General features: G+C 38.8%; 1 protein-coding gene across 1 annotated transcript in view; it reads left to right on the forward strand.

Annotated features, from left to right (window-relative positions):
• Window positions 1–381: 381 nt before the first annotated feature.
• The window catches only part of LOC108695893 (carcinoembryonic antigen-related cell adhesion molecule 1), a 40,089-nt gene continuing 16,704 nt past the window's right edge, over window positions 382–23,766 (forward strand). Inside the window, exons 1-4 of the mRNA XM_041569571.1 lie at window positions 382–556; window positions 659–970; window positions 18,151–18,441; window positions 18,643–18,924. Of these exons, the coding sequence (XP_041425505.1) occupies window positions 514–556; window positions 659–970; window positions 18,151–18,441; window positions 18,643–18,924 (928 nt within the window). The 5' untranslated portion in view covers window positions 382–513. The remainder of the gene's footprint in view (window positions 557–658; window positions 971–18,150; window positions 18,442–18,642; window positions 18,925–23,766) is intronic.

Raw genomic sequence — 23,766 nt, forward strand, 5'->3', positions numbered from 1 at the left:
CAACATTTTGAGTAATTGAAAAATTGCACATACTGTAGATGTTTTTAAAACAAACACGAAGGTGTAAGGACACCGATGACGTCACTATGGCGCATTATTCATTATCTAAAGTCTGACAGTATTTGCACCTGAGTTTTCATATATATTTTATTTATAGGTCTCACGGGACATACAGTGTTTCTACCTCCACAGCAGCGCTAAATTAGTATGTACACGTTAATATGGATTCTGGGCAGCAGAGCAGACTCATTCATGTTTTCCCAGGCTTCTGTGCACTGATGTCATTGTACTTACAGTTTTCAGAAAAGCGAAAAGCTTTACTTTTAATATCCTGCCAAAGTTGCTGATGACAATCACTTTGCATATTAATCACGGCCTGGCGCGGCTATCAGTTCAGTGTGACTTCCTTATAGCGGACAGAGAGGAAAGTACAGGGCGAGGGTGACAGTTAGATCAGAGCGAGTGAGACGCAAAGACACTTCACTGTCTCACACCTGCACCGACACCGAACTGATGGGACCCTGTAACCTGCTGCTGCTGCTGGTGACCGCTATAGGTAAGGGCTACTTCTGAAGAGAGAGGGCAGAGATCGATGTTCGTAAATTTAGGGACGCTTCACGATCACGACCTAATAATGTGTCTTATGTTCCCCCCGCAGGCTCGGTATCGTGCCTACAGAATGTATCAAGGAATGAGAGTGAATCTGTAATTTTCACAGTGAAGCTGAATTTACCTGCACAGAATCAGCGGTTGGTAACATGGAGGTTTGGTACCAGTACGATTGCAACTGCAATACAGGGTAACACTCCGACTTATAGTAACAGCTGCACAGACAGATGCTCCCTGTATGGAAACGCTAGTCTCCAGCTGGACAATGTCACTCGTGCAGATACAGGGAACTATACACTCACTGTAACCAACATAGACACTACTGTGCAACAAACAGAACAGTTTCATCTCACGGTTTACGGTAAGTACCGCAGTGAAACGATCTAGTATTCCATTAACGAGTATTCTGAAGTTTATTTTACTTTACTCTTCATTTCTTTCACTGAACATTTACATTACACATTATTTAGTCCAACCAAAATTGAACCTTATGAAACAAATGTTTATACAATATCCAGGTAACATGTATACTGCTTATTTGATCCTTCCTGATTTCCAGTGTAGGACTGGGACACCAGGGCCCACCCAAAAACCTTTGACTAGGGGCCCACCAATTAATCTTAGACCAGGGACCCATTCTTAGTACTATTATTATTCCTCTCCTCATCTATTCTCCTTTTCTTTACATACTATAATCTATTATTCCACTTTGTTCTCATAGAAATAGGGAATGGCCATGAAATAGGCTAAATGTTCAGCAGCATGAGAGCCACTGACACCTGGGCCCACCAGGACTTTTCCTGGTATCCCTGTGGGCCAGTCCAACACTGCTGATTTCCAAGTACCACAAATACTACACAGATCATCAATCAGGCAGGCTTTTGTGGGAGATTTTGATCTGCTGATACAGGTTGGTCAATTAGATGATGCGTTGGCAGCTGAGGAAGTGAATGGGAGCTATAGTTCCAAATATCTGAGGAGTTAGCTCAAACAGCCATTTCAATAAAAAGGTGGCCATATAAGGCCCCTCATAAAGTATCTTTCCTTTTCTTCTGCGGTCCATTAGGTTGGATACAATTGTATTGGTCCTTGTATGTGCACCTGAACTGACAAAAAAGTGGGCTGATCCCTGTGCAATCTAGTAATTTGGCCAACAGGCCACACAAAAAATCTTGGATGCACTGATTTGATCATAAATGTTATGGGAATCTCATGGGAAACAGAAGGTGGATGTAATGAATGGTTCTCAGAATTGTCAGTTCAAGATCAGGACACAAGGAGCAGTGCTCAGCCACTTGGATGGGAACTTATTTTGGCAATCAAATTCACACTGCTGCCCAAGTTACTTTTAATTGATTCTTCCTAATTTGTAAAAATATAACAGAGTATTACATCCATTTGTACATTTTATTGAGAAAGTTGCATAACTGTTTTGGTTATGGTTATCTGTGGGATACTAAAAGATAAGCCCCATCACCACATTACACCAGTTCTAAAGTGATTGAAACCATGGTCATTTGTATTCTACTGCTGTTCCTGGACATTATATAGACCTTTACAAGATATCTACCACAGGAGGGCAGCCAAAAGAATTGGAGACTGAGCCCAATAGCAAGCAATTACCTGTGCTGTAGAAAACCGTAGATACCTGTATATGTCCTATAAAGAAGTCACAGATAAGAAATCACATAGAGTATACCCAGATATTCAACTGTCTGCCTACATTTAAATGCATTTTTAGCTTCATAGATCTATCTGAATATTGAGATTAGGGTTTGGATTAGTTTGTTATTCAAATTAGTTTCTTGTGGAAGTTTCTTCAATAAGATGAATCCAATAATTTTGGATTCTGTGCATCCCTAACAGACCTGGATTTGTGGAAAGGCCACAAAGGCCCGTGCCTAGGGTGGCAGAATTTTAGGGGGGAGGTATGCTGCCCAACCACACCCACAATGATTCAGAAGCACTGGGGATTTGCAGGAGATAAAATAGTTTTTAAAATTTCTTCTATAACAGTAATAATACAGGCCTTCAAAGCTGTCAAGCAGAAAATGAGGTTAGTCTGCTTTTTAATATCACTGGTATCAGAGCTGCCATGTAACATGGATCTCAATTAATCCCAATTAATTACTAATCAGCCTTGTATTGTAATGTTATATTCTGTACGTACTGTATGTCTCTCTGCGCTGGAAAGAAAGGGGTCCAGACCCAAGGGCTGCCCCTTAAACTGCTGGCTAAGGCCAGGCCCACAGGTGCCCTTACAGCAATATGACCCTGCTGATTATATGTTTGCATTTTTTGAAATGCGGTATCTTTACAGATACAGTACTGTTAAAAAAAGTGTTGATTATTTGAATTGTTTTTACTGGTCTCCTTAAAAATGTTAAATGTGGGTTCAACTGTATTAAAATAGAGATTTTGGTCTTGTCACACTTGCGCAATAACCCTCTATGCAGGCTTCTAAGTTGAGCTGAGAAAATTGTGATTGCGCATGGCCACATCGAATGAATGTGCACATTTGTATACAAGCACCTTCTTCAAGATAAACCAGTGTCTGCAGCATGTGAGTATGCGCACCCATAAATAGAACTGTTGTCAAAGATGTTTATACACTGCTGGCAGTTGTTGGAATGCACCTCAATTTTAATTATGATATCTGTGCTGCTGCCAGTGAAATAATCAAAAATAGAAAGCAAGGCACATTTCAAAATACCATAGTATCAGAAGTGTCACCCCCCCACACCATTTCTTTGTGAGGTACCACTCCTGTCACTCTTCTGAGTTCCCCTGATTTCTGTTGATTTTCCGCATAGATTTGCAGGTGAACATCAGATGTGTGCGTGTGCAGTGATGTCAGTAGAGTGTTGTGCGCATGCAAAGCACAGAATCTGTAGCTTTAGAATGGGTTGTTCACATGCACATGGCACCATTTCCGCTGACGTCACTTCCTGGTCGCAGAATTTCTCCCCCAGCCAAGTTATTACCACAGCTGACAGCTCTATAGTATCTAGACAGATAATGTTGACCTACTTTGTGTAATTTTTGGGGAAAGGGGCAACAAAAAACAATTTTATACAAAGACTTTCCTGCTTCCCTTAAAGGAATAGTTCAGTGTGAAAATAAAAACTGTGCAAAATAAAAAATGTTTCTAATATAGTTAGTTAGCCAAAAATGTAATATATAAAGGCTGGAGTGAACAGATTTCTAATAAAACAGCCAGAATCCAACTTCCTGCTTTTCAGCTCTATAACTCTGAGTTAGTCAGCGACTTGAAGGGGGGCCACATGGGACATTTCTGTTCAGTGAGTTTGTAATTGATCCTCCGCATTCAGCTCAGATTCAAAAGCAACAGATATGACCCATGTGGCCCCCCCTCATCTGACTCATGTGGCCCCCCCCAAGTCTCTGATTGGTTACTGCCTGGTAGCCAGGGTAACCAGTCAGTGTAAACCAAGAGAGCTGAAAAGCAAATCACTCCAGCCTTGATACATTACATTTTTGGCTAATTAAATATATTAGAAACATTTTTTATTTTGCACAGCCTATTTATTTACCCAGTTTTTATTTTTACACTAAACAATTCCTTTAAGGCAGACAAGTGGGAGGGGTGTGGGAGAGGAAGGGGCTGACAGAGGCTATCCTCCTGTGTCATTTCCCTATCTATATTGAAGTTGATTATATAGATCCATATAATCTATATTATAGGGAAGCCAGGGGTTCCGCAGTTTACTATGTAGTCCATCCTTATTTTAGATACAGATCATACTAATCTTACACTTGTGTCAGTCTCTGTAACACCTGAGAAGCAGTGATGTGATTCCTGATCTGTGATCATGGCACAGGCTGGTGTGGGGGACTATCTGTGTTCCAGGATTATTCCAGGATATCCAATTTTTGCCTGTTACTTGTTTACCCACATAGAGTGTAAGCTCAAAGGTTGAGAGTCTGATTTGCAACTTTATTAACACTTGGCACATAATGGAAGACAGTTAAATATTATCCTTATCTATATAAAATTTTCATCAATTTGCATGTGCAATATTAGCTCCTGGAGGGTTTCTTAGCACCATGGAATATAGCTAAACTATGCATGCGAATGGTTATTAATACATGTGAACTGTGCATGGTTTTATATATTAATATTGAGTGCCCATGTGTGCACAACCCTCTATGGAGGGTTCTCTGTCTGCCATGTAAAATCTTCAAAATAAAGTAGATGCCCACGCTATGGTTGCCACCTTTTTTGTCTTTGCAGATTGGGCAAGGGGGTGGTGCTGGTAATGTTGGAAGTGGGTCATTGATGTGTGGAAACATGACTACTGTGTGGCAGCCTGTGAATGGCCAAATCGTGCATTAGTAAGGGGACAAGCCTGCTCTTTTTTCAGATTTTTGAAAACTGGGCATTTTTAAACCGGACAGCTGTTTCTCCACCTCTCTGTTAGATCTGCTCTCAACTCCCTCACAAATCTTCCTTATTTCACCCTTTCTCCATACCTTTAGCATCTTTCCCTCTTTCATGTTATTCGTGAATCCAACCTCATGAATTTTATTGATACCCCATGATTTCCATTAGGCAAATGGTTTGGTGGCCTTGGACCAATTAATGGCGAGATTATATGTTCTGAGCTGTTAGTGGCTAATGTTATTGGGAAATATTTGCTAAAGGGAATAATTGTATTTCAATAACATTAAGGGGCAGATTTACTAAGCTCGAGTGAAGGATTCGAATGAAAAAAACTTTGAATTTCGAGGTGTTTTTGTGCTCCTCGACTATCGAGTAGAACGATTCGAATAGATCGAGCGCAAAAACGCTGCGACTATTCGCCCATTCGATAGTCGAAGTACTGTCTCTTAAAAATATTTCGACCCCCTACTTCGCCACCTAAAACCTACCGAATTGCTTTAGAGAGTCCCATAGGCGAAGAAAAAGGCATTCGATCGATCATTCGATCGAATGAAAATCCTTCGATCGAATATTCGATCGCTCGAATATTCGCCCATTCGACTATTCGCCGGCGCGTAAATTCGCCCAAATTCCCTATTTGATTCTATTCCCTAGTCAAATTTCGAGGGATTTAACCCCTCGAAATTCGACCCTTGATAAATCTGCCCCTAACAGTAACTATTGTATCAATTCTAACAGTTGCCTTTAATGAAGGGATTCAGCTCAGCAGGGACAAAGATAAGAAATGTATCAAATAAATGTATCAATTTAGAACAATTTAGAGAGTCGGCAACCCCCCCCCCGCAAGCTGCTTTAGAAAGTGAAAAATTACACTTCAGTATTAGAAAAACAGTCACAGATAGAAAATAGAAAGTAATTGGAAAAAGTCTTTATTTCTGGCTATCTATCTGAAATCAACTGAACTGGAAAAGTGTTGGAAGGTGAACAACCCCTATAAGTAACTCAGAGTAACCAATCAGATGTTTCAAAACAGCTGACTAGTAAATTCTAGCTACTACTGATTGGTTGCTGTTTGTTAACTAAACAAGTAGCACATTTAAGTTAATTTATTACATTAGCCCTCAAAAGATGTCATAATCATACTTTCAAAAGTATACACTCAACAGCTAACTCCTCGGCATAAGGGAGAGGATACAGAATTACTACTTTTTACTGAGACGCAGTGAATGTGATTTCCACTTACTTCATACTCCAATGAAACAGTTGCTTTTTAAAATAGCTTTAGAGTACTGGGCTGCTGGGCCACTTCTGATGGCCAACATTTCTGTGCAATAAAAATTGTGCCATGTTAGCATATCTCCCTGTTATTTTGGGGCTTCCCTATATACTGAGGTCTTCTGGGGCATTGTACTTGTTTGCTGCATTACCAGGGATAGTAGTTACCAGCACCTTATATCCTGGGGAAATCCATACTGACCAATAAGATGTCTGCTTTTAAACAGATGAATAGTGAATGCTATTTGCCAGTTGGTTTTTATGGGTTACTGCACCTGACCAAAGTTAGTAGGGGTCATTTAGTTCCATTACTAAAGTTGCATTTGTGCAAATTTCCTTGTGTTCAGTTGTTGATAAAACCCCATTTATTAAAGGAACTTGTGTCATAGGGTGCTGGTGGAACTTATGTATCGTTATGCTCAGGCCTGGATTTGTGATGAGGCTGCCTAGGGCAGCTAGACTGTAGGGTGGCATGCCGCCCAGTCACATTCTAAGAAGTGCAAATCACCAGCATTCCAGCCCATACATGCAGTCTTAAATGACCCTTGGGGGCAGATTTATTAAGGGCTGAATAGTAAATTAGATTTTTTAAAAAAATGTTGGAGTCAAAATTCACACATTTGAATTTTAATCCCCCCAATTGTAATGTAAATTTGAATGTGAGATTTATCACACCTCGATCATGGAAACAGTTCTAATTCGCACCTAAAACCTGCCTAATTAATTTACAAATCAATGGCAGAGGTCCATTGACCCATTTGAATATGTTATAAGCCTTCCTGACGTTTTTTTGGAGGAAAATATGAAAAAATTTTCAGATCGTTCCCATTCGATCGAATTTTAGACGTTTTCATTAATAACCTCCAATTCGAGTTTTAAGTACTTTCGAATTTATTAAAGTAAAAAAATCACATCAAAAAGAAATTCGACCTTTGATAAATCTGCCCACTAGTGCCTTTTGTAGCATAACTAATTAAAATTATGACTTGCTCAATTTCTGTATATAACCTTATCAACTAATATTGCTCTATCCCACAGGTTCATGTGACTTTGGAACTCTACAATCAAACAACATGCTTAAATTTATTATTTTGCCTCTCTGCTTTTTTCTTATACAAGTTGGTATTTAGTAATTTTGGGGTGTTTCCTGGCAGCTCCAAATAGCAGATATAGTGACTTGTTATTAATGATACATAGTGAACTTGAGTTGCATGAAAAATGATATCTAATAGCACTGTGCCACTGACACTTCAGTTTTCTGTTCGTTCAATTACTGGCTATGTTTGCACTGTTGAAATGAGAATTATACCTTAGTTGGGTATAATAACTGCTGTACCACTACAAAATACGTTGATTACTTTAGTGGTCAGATATTGCTTAATTAGTGGAGGACCAGAAAAAAATGGTGTAAAATGAGGGAAAATGTAAAATGAGGGAAATGCATTATATATTGGTGGGTCCACAAAAATGGTGTCAAATTTAGCAAAACTTAAAATCAGTGTTTGTCAAATTGAGGTTTCTCAGTAAGTGTTTTCATGTTTTCTGATCAAATATATGTTTTCTCAGTATGCTCATGATTCTTGCCAATTAATTGCAGTTGCTTACATTAATGTTTTTACAGTATTTTGAATAAAGCTGCCTTGCTCAGTATGTCACATTTGTGGTTCTACATCAGTGCTGTCCAACTTCTGAAGGTACCATGGGCTGGAATTTTTATGGCCTACATTTGGAGGGCCAATAATGAAAGCCAGTGTTGACCACTCCCTGTTCACAACCACTTTAAACCACAAGAACTTCCACATTAATGGTGGTAGCACACCAAAAAAACCAAATGGTTGGTGTTCACTGCAGGGATATCACTTATCACTCATATGTGAAAAATGTTTTATGTCATATTAAAACAAACACTTAAATCCATATGCCTCCTCCTCCCCTGTGGATAACACAGCAACCCCCACTGCACATTTAAACACCTTACGGGCCTAAGGTGAACAATGTGGGCAGTTTCAGTCTGGGTCTCAGGTGTGAACAGTACAGGGTTTTACAAATGTGAACTATAGAGGTGTTACAGGAGTAAACAATGCAGAGGAATTAAAGGTGTGAACAATACAGTATTTTACTGTCTGAATTTGAGGTGTTAATTCAGGGGCCAGTTAATCTCAGTACTGACACTTTACACACAGGTAATCAGACACAGCGGGCAGACATTCATGTGAGGGGCCACAGTTTTCTACATTATACTAAAGCATATAGGGATGCAATGAACACAGAATTTTGCTGACAATCAGAAAAACTTTTGCTGTAAACATTTTTTGGCAATATTTTAAATACCTAAATGGGGAATGCTGATAACATCAATTTGATAAAATATGAGAACTATAGGGAATTTGAGATGTAGGTCCTGTGCCTAATATGTTGTCAGTGTCAGGGCTGATATGCTGGTAAAAACTGCTGAGGATATTTGTAATATTCTTCAAGGAACCTCAGGTCAAGTTTTGTCTAAACCCCCAAAAATTCTGTAATATTAACAATTTTATAATATAAACATGTTTGGATCAACTCTCTCTGAAGATTCTAGCTTTAACTGATACTTGACAGCGCTATATAAATAAATGATGATGATGATGATGATGATACAGGAAGTGTATATACAGTAAGGAGTCTCTTTATCATGCTGTGTAAAAAGTGGAGTGAATTATTACCGGTGATGTTGCTCATATCAACCAATCAGATCTTTGCTTTTGTTTTCGATCTGTTGAAATCTAATTGCTGATTGGTTGCTCTGGGCAACATCACCAGTAATGCTTCACTCCACTTTTTACACAGCATGATAAACAGACTCCTTAGGGTCACTTACATTCTGCCCTTCAAAGACAGCTGGTGAACTAAAAACCTGGCTGTATAAAACTGTTAAAACTGCTAACTGCTAAATCGAACATTTATGGAAACTGCAAAAGAGCTCAGGGACCTCTAATATTCCTATTTATTTTGCAACCCTTGTCTGCGCATGTGCAATGACATCTCATTATGTGATGTCACTACGCCGTGCCATATTTTTCAGCAGCATGCAAATCAGTAAACATTCAGGACACAGAAGGGCATGTGTGTGTGTATACACAATGAGCATTCAATGACGTCTGAAGGACTGTGCATGAACAATCGGTCAATATGCCACGCCCACATTTTGCTGTGGTGCACAAAGCAATATACATTCAGTGATATGGAAGGGCCTATGTGCATTACACTCAGTTATGCCAGAGGGACTTCTGCACACGCGCAGTGATGTCACATTTATGATGTTATCAGGCCATGCCCTTAAAATCTTAAAGGCAGTGTCGGACTGGCCCACAGGGATACCAGGAAAACTCCCGGTGGGCCAAAGTGTCAGTGGGCCCTCGTGCTTCTAAACATTTGGCTTATTTTATGGCCATTCCCTATTTCTATGAGAATAAAGAGGCTAAATAGATGGAATAATTGATTATAGTATGTAAAGAAAAGAGACTAGGAGAATAAAGATTGAGTGAGGAGAGGAAGAATAATAGTACTGACAGTGGGCCCCTGGTCTAAGGGTTTTTAGTGGGCCCCTGGTGTCCCAGTCCGACACAGCTTAAAGGGGTTGTTCATAATTGGATTAACTTTTAGTATGATATATGAGAGTATCTGAGTGATATTCTGAGACAATATGCATTTAGTTTAATTTTTTTTATTATTTGTGGTTTTTGCATTATTTAGCCGTTTAGCAATACATTTGTAGCTTTACAGAGAAACTGTAATTAGATGAGGTCAGTGACCCCCATTTTAAAGCTGGAAAAAGGAAAATATTTCAAAAACTATATATAAAAAAAAAAAGCAAAAATGAAGGCCAATTGAAAAGTTGCTTAGAATTAGCCATTCTATAACATACTAAAAGTTAAAGAGGAACTGTCACCCTAAGAAATAATTTCAGATTCTTTTCTATTGTATTAAGCAAGCATAATAAACTTTACTTACACAAAATATAAATTATTAACATTTTGTTTCCTTCAGTCTGGAAATCCACAATCACATCAAATGGCAAATGCCATTTTGTGGATACTGTTATACAGGCAAGCTTTGTACCATACCAAAATCAGGGAAACCTGATGCCCATAACCACAAAATATAGACAGTGAGAAGGAAGAGGAATGTAAAGGGCGCAGTGACATCAAGAAAGAGCAGAATAGAATGTGAAAGCAGTTAGGAGACAAGATTTATTTTACCAACCCCCATATAATTTGTGGTGGGGGGGGGGGGTAGAGCCTTATGCCAGTTCCCAGAGTGAAGAATGATGGGTTATTGCAATCTGAAAGTAAGGTGAAATTAGTAAGGGTTTCAGCCCATAGCATGCCCAATCACTGACCAAAAACAAATCTCAGTGAGAAAATGAAAAACCTGAGTTAAGTTAATGATGATAAAAAAAACTATGTGCCATTGCACTGAAGCTGTGTACAAAATATAACAATTTCTCAGTTTGGTAAGTGTTTCCCTATCACTGTAAAAGCATGCAGTTTTATTTTTCTTGTCTTTTTATCATATAGCTGTTATAACATGTGCAACTTATGTTAGTATTTTTAAAGAATGAATAAGTATGAAAAAATAGTGCTCAATTAAAACAGATCTAATTGCAGCAATTAACATCTTGCTATTTGTTGTGCTACATTGGCAATAGGCCAAATGACTGTAATAACAGGATGTTTATTGCATAACAACGCACCCAATAACTATATAGATACTCAGATAGTAAAGGATGACTGTAACATACTCAAATTAAAGCAGGACAAATGATCAGAAAAGGAAAGCGCAGATTTCCTGAACAACAATTGACATTGAAATGATGGAAACAGCAAATAGAACGCAAGGACCAAATGTCTATAAAGGAAAGTATAAAAAGAATTCTGCCTAAACTTATATTCCAAGGAGTCTTGAATTGCCTAACTTGCAACAGTCCTGTTAAAACTGAGATGACTGCAGGACAAATAGACTGAGCTGAAAAAAGAAACTTCTATTTTTGAAAAATGGAGCATGCTTCAGAAAAACTTAGAAACAATATTTTGGTTTCTTTGAGAATGAACGGTGGAGGCTGACTTTCTTTAAGGTGGATTTCTGTTATAAGTGAGAAGCTGCATCAAAAGAAGGTCTTTAATACACAAAGTACAAGACAGCAGGGAGGAGAGTGTAAGAAGTCAAATTGTATAAGAAAAGAGATGAAGTGAACGAGTCAACTGCCAACACAGTAATATATAAAGGTAACAAATCAGTTTTTTATGTTACACAAGATAAGAAAAATGTTATTAACAGTGTAACATTGTGAGTAATATTGGCACAACTGTGTTAAAGCTTCTATAAACCTTAAACTCCAGCAGAATCTCTGAATTTTCTTTGTGAGCAAAAAAATGCAGATTTTAGGGGTTAACAGCATGTGCTCAGCATAATTGTTAGACCTCTGATTTCTTATAGGCAGGTATAACCACTTCTGCTCATTTTAAGTAGTGTCACTGTTATGTAAGGTATCCCAAACCCAGAATAAAACCCATGGTCCCAGCCACGACTCACACTTCTGACTATAACAGAACTCGAAAGGTAGACGGCACTTCTGAAAATGGGGTTTATTGGAGTTCCTGCTGGAAAGACCTAACACGTTTCGGGAGTTATCCCTTAGTCATAGGTTAGCTAACCTATGACTAAGGGATAACTCCCGAAACACGTTAGGTCTTTCCAGCAGGAACTCCAATAAACCCCATTTTCAGAAGTGCCGTCTACCTTTCGAGTTTTGTTGTGTGTACAGTGGGGACACTGTCTGACTGAGCACCTGGCCAGAGGGGAGAGCGGTGAGCAGTTTGCGGTCCTTTTTTTTGCTCTTCTGACTATAACAGCCACCTTTTGATTCGGAAGGAGCCCTCCAGTACTCGGATGCCACCAAGTCTTAAAGTGAGAGGACAAGGAGAGAGTTCTAGACAGACAAGAGAACCAAATGTTTACAGAAGGAACAGGGAAATAGGAGTGTGGTCAAGGGGCAGGCAGAGTCAATACCATTCAGCAGAGCAGTACAAATTCAGGATACAAGAAAGTAGTCTAGGTCACAGGCCGGGTCAATAACACCAATAAAAGTAACAGGATCCAAGTAGTCAGAAAATAGGCAAAAGCCAGGACAGGCAGCAAACTAGGGAAGGTCAGGAACAGGCAGGGTCAAGGACAGGTTATTCAGACAGAAATTACACCCTGTAACTATCAGGAAATGGATCCTAGTTGGACAATGAGTCAGTGCAAAGTAGGTGGTTTTATAGGCAGACTAATGGCTTACACGGATCACTTCTGGTCAGACTAGCAACAGGTGAAACAAGCCATGCCTAAATTCAATTAAAAGAATAGGAGTGAACCAGAGCCTTAGCTCACTGCTCACATGGAGCAGTGGCACAGAAGCAGCAGGTTCCTGGTTGAACTCCAGGCAGGATGTTACATTCCCAAAAGAGTCAGCTACAATGTAGTGTAGCCAGGTTTAACAGCCTATGTGTGCAAAATGAATAATGAACCAGTACTCCAGCTTGTTTTGTTTGCTTTCCAATCAGCACCTTGAAAGGAAAGGGATGATGATTTCCAAGGCATGTGTGCAAGCTAGAGTTCATGAAATAAAATAAATGTTGATGGAATATCAGGAATGTTGATGGCCCATGCTAGGAGCTTATAGGTGATTTCATTAATTTAACAAACACAATTTAAGGCCCATTGGTAATAAAAGTTGCAATCAATGTTTGTATCAGGCATAGTAATTTACAGTAAAAAGATGTCAGCTTTAAAACCATATTCCTAAACCTAGTTGCAACTTGTGCTTCTAATGTTAAGTACTTATATGGCAGATCAAAGCAAAAGTAATTTGCTGTATTACAAAACTGTGATCTAGCATTAAACTTCTTGGTAACATATAAATGTACAGAAAGTTATACTATTCTTAAAAAAACTATACGCTTTTTTATCCAGCCTTCCTCTTATCCTGTTGGACATGGTGTATTTCTGTGGATGGAGAATATTAGTCCTGTAAATATTATAGTGGTGTCAACAGAAATACAATGAAGGAAGCTCAACCTTTCCTCTCATATCAGGACTCTTTGATTTACATAAAAATCAAGGGTTTTCAATAATCTTAATTTCTGTGGGCTTTATTATGCATTATTTGGGCAAATTAATGGAAGATGGCCTTCAGCACCTCTGAAGCCCTTTAGCTTATGCAATGTCTTGCTGTCTTACATGAGTTCTTAGGGATCTTCTGGGAAACAAATTTTCCTAATGGCACTTCAGTTTGTCTGGCTTTTGTTTCTCCTAATAGTTTTCAAATTAAATGTCCTAAAAAAAAGAAAGAGGAAGAATGGGAGTCCTTTAGGCAAGAGCTTGCTGAACCCACAGGCACAGAAAGGAAAAGGGCAGGAGCAGGGTGACGAGGGTGTAGTCTGTCAGGGTGGAACAGGTGCAGAGCGGAACAGGAAGGAGAGGGCAAACATCAGAACTGGACTGGACGAAGAGGGCAATGAGTCAGGACAGGAGCAGACTGGATAGGAACAGGATGGAGCAGGAGTAGAACAGGAACAGACTGGATGGGACAGAACGTTGCTGGCGTAGATAAGATCAGACTGGGGGCTGGGTAACAGGAGGACTGGATAGCAGAAAAGGACTGAATAGCAGGAAATGAATTCGGAACTGACCTTATTGTCCATCAGCTGTAGTGCTGTGGCAGTTGTTGAGCATCTATTCTGTTTACCTTTGGAGATTACTTCTGTCAGGGCCTTCGATTTTGTCTCTAAATTCTAAAGAGAATATTCTTCCAATCCTTGGAAATCAAACTTTTATTGTGTGTGTGTGTGTGTATATATATATATATATATATATATATATATATATATATATATATATATATATATATATATATATATATATATATATATAATACACAAAAGCCATGAATATCTTGTAAATTATATCCTTATAACGGTGAGTTCTGATGTCATCAGTTATAAACGGTGAGTTCTGATGTCATTTCTGTCACATGACTCCCTAAAACTTGTGTATTATAATAAATAAAGTACCCCCAGTTGTAAAATATGAGGATATTAGAAGTTACCTCGGAGTTCCATGACCTGTTTAAAAACACTCGGCCTTCGGCCTCGTGTTTTTATATGGTCATGAAACTCCTCTGTAACTTATAATATCCTTATATTTTACAAGAGGGGGTACTTTATTCACTATATATATATATATATATATATATATATATATATATATATATATTTTTTTTTTTTTTATTTATGGTTGTGCTAGAATTCCCTGGGTGGAATTATTTTATGGAATTATGTTTATTTTTCTACATCCCTGATGCCACTGAAAACATCACCTGTTGCTAAGGTTAATCTGATGAAATCTTTCATCTCACAGAATACTTTTGCTGATAAACAGTGAAGTACATTTCTTCAGTACTCTTTTGACAACAAAGTATGGTTGTCCAAGTAGATATATACATCTAATGGGTTGTATTTTAAAGTCCAAATGCAAAAAAAACTTGAATTTGAATTTTTAGAGGAAAAAAACTAAAATTTTTCAAGATGTATTATACCCAAGGCTGCTAAAAGTCTGAATCTGAAAATACTCCATCTCCAACCTATTGTGATCCTATAGAAGTCAATCGCAGAGGTCCCCTTTCAAATTTGAAGATATCAGATTCATGGTCTGCGCTGAGTTTTGTCCTAAAACCCTGAACTTTTTGATTTTTTTTATGAATCAAATTATAAATGAAGTCAAATCGTGGATTGTAGTTTGGCTGGATTTTTTAAATAAAAATATTAATAACATTTTTATTGAAATTCTGATTTAAGTAAATAACCCTCCCCATGTACTAGCTCCTAAACACTATGGACATATTTATCAAATAGTGAAGTTAGAGATCGCTACAGTCCATTAGAGTGAAATTCTGCCACTCTACATTCATTTTTATGGAATTTTTATACGTTTTTTTTATCAATGGATGAAAGTGAAAGTTCACTCATTGATAAATACACCTTTCAAAATCCCATAGAAATGAATGGAGAGTGGCGGAATTTCACTCTAGCGGACTGTGGCGATCTCTGACTTCACTATTTGATAAATATGACCCATAACCTTTATATTCTGAAATTCCAAATCAGGTTAAATTAACATCTTACCAAGAATTTTTAGAGACAATAATATACAGAATGTGATTACTAAATGTATTATTACTGATAATTATCTGGTTTTTGGCAGTAACAGCAAGCAGGGACACCTACGGGAAGCAAGGCAGCATTATAGTATACTTATATGATTATGATAAAATCGGACATCCTGCCCACATTTAGATTTAGAAATAACAGTTGGTAGAAATCAGAAGCAGCCCTCCGTTGGATAGTGAACTCGTATGTGAGTGGTGTTCAGGGTCAATTCAAACTTTCCAATATTAAAGGGAACCTGCAAAGTTCACTTAAGAGATGCATTGGTACTGTACCTTCCCATTTACAATCATATTAACCAAACGTTTATTTGATCTTTTCACATTCAGAAACCCGCCTATCAATGTATTTGTTTACATTTTGTATTTTTCTGATACTACAGACTAGAAACATCACATTTCACAAAGAGATTTTTTCTGAATACCACCCTGCAGCAAATGCAAATCAGATCCTTAAATCCACAATGATACAAAGGGAAAATATTTGCAAATACAGACACTCCAGTAAAACAAATGGGTATTATTTTAGTAGCTTACATGGAAAAACTAAGAATCGCAATGCAGCTACTGGAAATGTGGGGCATGTACTTTACTCTAAGCAGAACTGGTTACACCTATTACTTCATGAATAGCTTCATAAAAAAATATAAACTACGCTGGAAACAAATTATTACTTGAAAACATTCAATACTGAGTAAAAAATGTATGCCTTTAAAGGGTTTGTTCACCTTTAAATTAACTTTGGTATTTTATTAGATGAGTAATAAAAAGTAGCACCAAATAGATTTGTAGCCTTACAGAACATTTGTCTTTTAGATGGGGTCATTGGCCCTCCTTCTAAAGATGGAAAGAGTCAGAAGAAAAAGGCAAATAATTGAAACACTATAAAAAATAAAGGCCAGTTGAAAAGTTGATTATAATTAGCCTTTCTATAACAGAATAAATTTAAGGTAAAGGTGAACCACCCCTCTTAAGTTTTAGTGGGAGTGAATAATGTAGCAGTGGGCAATGTAGGATCAGGAAGAATGACTTGTAGGGGCAGATTTATCAAGGGTTGAATTGAAAATTTGAATACAAAATTCGAGTTTTTTGTTTTTTTATGTTCAAAACTGTCAAATTCGACTAGGGAGTTATTCAAATTCGATTTTCGAGATTTATCATACTTAAATCTAAATCGCCTGCAGATTGCTTAATTTTCCGAAGTTGCCTGAAGTTTCAACTTCGGGCGACTTTGGAAAACTAAGAGCTCCGAGTGCCATCTCACCAGCGATTTACATTCTAGCTGAGGGGGAGGCAGTTCATGGAGATTAGTCGCCCGAAGAAGAGGCGATTTGTCGTCAGGCGACTAAATCTCCCCGAATCTCTGTCTGTCTCTGCCCTTAAAGGGGCAACAAAGGTATCTGTTTTTTATCTCATTCAAATATTTAGTAATACTTTAGAAAGATACAAAGGTTTTTTTCTTAATTTAAATCTCCAGTTGAATAGGGGCTTATGTAGCTTCCACCCTTCCCAACTATAGTCAGGTGATCCCACTGGTGTCTAATAAAAGGGCAGCCAAGTTTGGGAGTTTTACTTTGAAAGCAGCAAGTAAGTTGCAGGTAAAACTAAGTCCCTTTGTAAAATGTATAATTAAACCATAGAATTCTTAATGAATCAGATGAAAATTGAGCGTAGGACTGGCCAGATATGGGATGACTTTGATGTAGTTGGCCAGCTTAAATATATTGCAATATATGGACAAACAATCCCTGTTTTGTTTAAAGGGTAAGGCATTTTTCAGTAGCAGTATGCACAAAATGTCGCCGTCTTATATATATTGATAATGGGTTGAGTGCAGAGGACTCTAGTGTTTGACTATATGTATTTTGTGGTCACAGCCTCATTGCACACCTGCCTAATGGTTTTAAATATTAGTGGTGAGCACAACTTTCCCTTGGTTGCTTTTTTATTATCATTTGAATTTCTTTTTTTTCTTGAACCTCTCAAAATTTGTGGGGTTTTTTCTACATTTCTTTACAACTCATTTTAATCAATTTAGATTTTTAGAGGTTTTCTTATATTTTTTCGCTAGTAATTTTTAGAGGTTTTTAAGGTATTCCTATTTGTTAGCTAATGGTTCAGCTTTTTTTATTCATTCTATTTATATATGGGTGTTTTAATAACTTTCATGGCATTTGTAGAGAAAATGAGTTTAATCATTAAATCTAAAATTTGACCTTTGATAAATGGGCTTCCACATCTCAATTTTTCTTTTAATACATCGGCCCCTTGATGTTCTAAGGCCCTTTTGCTTCCCAACTTTTAAGTTTGGTAAGCAAGACATTGCATTCTGATTATTGTATAGGTCAAATTCCTCTCACTCTTACCTCACTCATTCCTCATTCATGTCCTTATGCATCAGACAGAAAACATAATATTGTAAAGTCTATGGGCCTATTTACCAACAATCAATCTTTTTTTTTCAGGAATTTGTAAAAATTTGTAGTTATTTGATATTTCTTTAAAACTCTAAAAATTCAAGATTTATTAAATTTAAAAACTAAAAAATATTTTTCGTGTAATAAAACATTGTCAAACTTTTTATTTATGTAATATATTTATTTATCTTCTCATTTAGGTCCACTTACCCCTCCAAACCTCACCGTGACCAATCCCACTAATGGCAATCCTTATCTTGTTAATGACACCAACGTGACCCTCCAATGTGACTCTGGGGGCCAGAATGTGGTTAATTACATTTTTTACAAAGATGAAAACATAACTGCCTGCTCCCAGCCCCAGGTGACCTGCGACAAAGACTTCCTGTACTTCCAGCCAATCACGATGAGTGACACCGGGAGATACACCTGTAAAATAGAGAACCCTGTCGGCAGTAACACCAGCCAGCCGCTCAGTCTAACAGTCATAGGTATGTTGTTGTACAATGCAGAGGAAACTAGTTAAATATATGTACATTCACTGAGCGTTCTACCTGTGAATTTGTAAGTGTGGCAATTGGTATATGCTACAATATACTGTATCTGTAAGGACTGAGGTACTTTCTGATATAGCATTATTATTATATATTGTTATATGTTATGTGACCATTATCTTGTTCTCTGGTTGGCAGGGCGTGTATCAGTGACACTGAGCAGTAATGCATCTTCAGGGCTGCTGCGGGCAGGGAAGGATTCAGTGAATCTAACATGTTCATCTCTTGGCATTAATGTCACCTTCTCCTGGTACCTGGATGGAGCACCATTACCTCCAAACCCCAGATATCACTTAATGAATTCCAACTCCAGCCTCATTATCAGCCCTGTGGAGAGGACAGACAATGGATCATTCACCTGCATAGGTTCCAACTTTGTGAATAATGACACCAGTAAACCTCTGAATCTGAACCTTACCTGTAAGTAAAGTAATAAGATGTGTGACAATGCATGGCAGAATACAATGTGACATATACTAAACAAGACCAACTGTCATTACAAGAGGAAACTTCAACTAATAGAGAACAATGACCATCAGTAGCCCCCCACAAATGTTTTAAAGGAGAATTCAACCCCTTCAGTGCTAAAATCCCTCCCCCCTCCCCTTTGTTGCCCCCTCCCTCCTCCCCCTGGGCAAATGCCCCTAACTTGTTACTGACCCCTCCATGCAATTCCTCTCCTGTTGAGTTCATGGCAGCCATGTTCACCCGTGTGCTCTTCTTCCTGTATTAGCCGCATTTGGTGGCGCATGCCACCAAAAAAGAAATTGGAGACTTTGGGACTTTCGGCGCATGCGCAGTAGATAAATCCCTCTACTGCGCATGCGCCACCAAATGCCAGAGGGGGGAGGGATTTTATCGCTGAAGGGGTTGAATTCTCCTTTAAATGTAAAGGTTTTGATCTTATTTACATTATTGCATATGAATACAATGTCAAGATAGCCTTTTACTTTGCACCATCTTGTTATGGTATTCTTATAACATAGTAACATAGTAACATAGTAACATAGTAACATAGTAAGTAAGGTTGAAAAAAGACATGTCCATCAAGTTCAACCTTTTTTTTTTTTTTTTTTTATTAACTACCTATCTGCCAGTTGATCCAGAGGAAGGCAAAAAATCCATCTGAAGCCTCTCCAATTTGCCTTAGAGGGGGAAAAATTCCTTCCTGACTCCAAAATGGCAATCGGACTAGTCCCTGGATCAACTTGGACCATGAGCTATCTTCCATAGCCCTGTATTCCCTCACTTGCTAAAAAGCCATCCAACCCCTTCTTAAAGCTATCTAATGTATCAGCCTGTACCACTGATTCAGGGAGAGAATTCCACATCTTCACAGCTCTCATTGTAAAAAACCCCTTCCGAATATTTAGGCGGAACCTCTTTTCTTCTAATCGGAATGGGTGACCTTGTGTCAGCTGGAAAGACCTACTGGTAAATAAAGCATTAGAGAGATTATTATATGATCCCCTGATATATTTATACATAGTTATCATATCACCCCTTAAGCGCCTCTTCTCCAGCGTGAACATCCCCAATTTGGCCAGTCTTTCCTCATAGCTAAGATTTTCAATACCTTTTACCAGCTTAGTTGCCCTTCTCTGTACCCTCTCTAATACAATAATGTCCTGTTTGAATGATGAAGACCAAAACTGTACGGCATATTCTAGATGGGGCCTTACAAGTGCTCTATACAGTGGAAGAATGACCCCCTCCTCCCGTGACTCTATTCCCCTTTTAATACATCTCAAGACCTTATTTGCCCTTGATGCTGCTGACTGGCATTGCTTGCTACAGCCAAGTTTATCATCTACAAGGACTCCAAGGTCCTTTTCCGTAATGGATTTGCCTAGTGCAGTCCCATTAAGGATAAGTGGCTTGGATATTTTTACATCCCAGGTGCATGACTTTACATTTATCAACATTGAATCTCATTTGCCACTTAGCTGCCCAGATTGCCAGTTTATCAAGATCGTGTTGCAAGGATGCCACATCCTGGATGGAATTAATTAGGCTGGATAATTTTGTGTCATCTGCAAACACTGATACATTACTTACAACACCCTCCCCTAAGTCATTAATGAACAAGTTAAATAAAAGTGAACCCAATACTGAGCCGTGGGGGACCCCACTAAGAACCTTACTCCAAGTAGAGAATGTCCCATTATCAACCACCCTCTGTACCCGATCCTGTAGCCAGTTTCCTATCCATGTGCAAACTACTTCATTAAGCCCAACAGACCTTAGTTTAGAAAGCAGTCGTTTGTGGGGCACAGTATCAAACGCTTTGGCAAAATGCAAATAGATCATATCTACTACCCCCCCACTGTCCAGAATATTACTTACCACATCATAGAATGCAATCAAATTCATCTGACATGACCTATCCTTCATAAAGCCATGCTGATTGTTGCTCATAATGCCATTCATTAGGACAAAATTTTGAATGTGATCCCTTAACAAGCCTTCAAATAATTTGCCCACCACAGATGTCAAGCTTACTGGCCTATAATTGCCAGGCTGAGATCGTAATCCCTTTTTAAATATTGGAATAAAATCAGCTTTTCTCCAATCCATAGGCACCATACCACACCATATTCAGACAGTGAATCTGAGAAAATCAAAAATAAGGGCTGGTCTAAAACTGAACTAAGCTCTCTTAGAACCCGGGGGTGTATGTCATCAGGCCCTGGAGCCTTGTTTACATTAATTTGTATTAAATCTTTTTGAATCCTATCCTGAGTCAGCCACTGACTAGATTGAGCTGAACCATTCGTGCAGTTATTAAGTGAGCCTGTAAACCCAGACTCCTCTATTGTATACACTGAAGAAAATAACTGATTTAACACATTTGCCTTATCTGTATCTGTTACAACCATATTGGTACCATTATTTAATGGAGCAACACTCTCAACCTGCATCTTTTTACTATTAATATATTTAAAAAACTTTTTAGGGTTACTTTTCACCTCCACCGCAATTAACTCTTCATTTCTTTTCTTAGCCTTCCAGATTGCTGATTTACAACATTTATTACAATGTTTATATTCATTAAATGCAGCTTCTGTCCCTACAGATTTGTAGTTTTTAAATGCCTTTCTCTTCTTTGCCATTAACTTCTTTACTTCTGTATTAAGCCACACAGGATGATTCTTAGAGCTTCTACGTTTAGTCCTTAAGGGAATAAATTGAGAACAGTAATGATTTAAGATCATTTTAGGCTAAGGGCACACTAGGCGATAGCGCCGCGATTTGACTCGCGGCGACTTTTCGCCGCGACTTTTAATCCGCAATCGCTGTGGAAACTTTGGCGCTGGCGTCTATGGGGAATCGCGAGCGTAAAAACACACGCGGCGATCTTTTTTCTATTGTCGCTCGAAATCGCCTCGCTAGGTTTTTACGCTGGCGATTTGACGCGATTCCCCATAGACGCCAGCGCCAAAGTTTCCACAGCGATTGCGGATTAAAAGTCGCCGCGAAAAGTCGCCGCGAGTCAAATCGCTGCGCTATCGCCTAGTGTGGCCTTACCCTTAAAGGACAACCATTTTTGTTCTGTGTTTTTATCTGAAAACCTAATGCCCCAATCAATGCTCTGTAGGGCAGCCCTCAAGGCACTAAAATTAGCTTTTCCAAAATTCATAGTTTTTGTTGCCCCAGTATATTTTTGTTTTTTGCACCAGACATTAAAAGATATAACATTATGGTCACTATTACCCAGGGGTTCTATGACTTGCACATTTGCTATAAGTTCCAGGTCATTTGAGATCACTAAATCAAGAATAGCATTTTTTCTGGTAGGCTCCGCAACAACCTGTGCTAAAAAATTGTCGTGCAATAAGTTTATAAACTGATCTAGCAGTACCATTGCTCCAGTCAATATCTGGGTACGGTAATTGAAATCCCCCATTATCATTACTTTACCTAAACTAGCAGCCTTTTCTATTTGCATTGGGAGCTTTGTCTCTTCCTCCTCACTTACATTAGGGGGTCTATAGCATACGCCTACAATTAATTTGCTGGTTTCTTTACAATTGGTGAAGAACTCCACCCATACGACTTCTGCCCCCTCATTTTCTAAAATAACCTCCTTTATATGAGCTTTAAATCCTGCCTAACATACAGACATACCCCTCCTCCTTTTCTATTGCCTCTGTCCCTCCGAAACAAAGTATAGCCACTGATATTTACTGCCCAGTCATGCGACTCATTCAGCCATGTTTCGGCCACACCAATCACATCATATTTTCCTTCCAACACCAGCAGCTCCAGCTTTCCCATTTTACCAGTCAGACTTCTTGCATTTGTAAACATACATTTAATACTGGTACCATATTGAACATATGACATGTAGTGATGGGCGAATTTATTCGCCAGGAGCGAATTCGCGGCGAATTTGCGCGTTTCGCCGTCAGCGAATAAATTCGCAAAATGCCCGCGAAAATTCGCGGCAAAAATTATCGTGTCATATCGCGAATTTTTCGCCGTTTCGCGCGAAATTCGCAAATTTTCCGGCGAAGCGAAACGGCGCAAATTCGCCCATCACTAATGACATGTGTTCCTCCCTATCGTTAACAGTATCCCCAGCCAAATCTCCTCCCCCATTTTCCCTTTCTTTGTACACTCTCTCATCTAACCTGTCTTCCACTGAATCTTATACTGAACCCTCCCTCCCCCACACCTAGTTTAAAATCTCCTCCAACCCTCTAGCCATCTTCTCTCCCAAAACAGCTGCCCCATCATCATTGAGGTGCAGCCCATCCCTAGCAAAGAGCCTGTAGCCGACTGAGAAATCAGCCCAGTTCTCCAAAAACCCAAAACCCTCCTCCCTACACCAATCTCTCAGCCACTCATTACTCTCCCTACGCTCCAGCTGTCTCCTTAGTGTTGCTCGTGGCTCAGGTAATATCTCTGAGAAAATAACCTTGGAAGTCCTCGCCCTCAGCTTTGCACCTAGTTTTTTTTAAATAATTTTTGAGGACTTCACCACCTCCTCTAACTTTGTCATTGGTACCTATGTGTACCAAGACTGCTGGGTCTTCCCCAGCCCCTCCCAATAATCTGTCCACTCATTCCACCACATGCCGAACCCTAGCACCAGGCAAGCAGCAGACTATTCGGCATGTAGGGGCCTTGCGACAGATTACAATATCCACCTTTCTAATAATTGAATCGCCTATAACTAGAACCTGCCTTTCCTTCCTTGCACTCCCCCCACCACTCGTATTAGAGCCACTGCCTCCCGGGATGCTCCAAGAGTCAGCC

This window comes from Xenopus laevis, chromosome 7L (assembly GCF_017654675.1).
Source record: "Xenopus laevis strain J_2021 chromosome 7L, Xenopus_laevis_v10.1, whole genome shotgun sequence".
In the NCBI taxonomy this organism is placed as follows: domain Eukaryota; kingdom Metazoa; phylum Chordata; class Amphibia; order Anura; family Pipidae; genus Xenopus; species Xenopus laevis.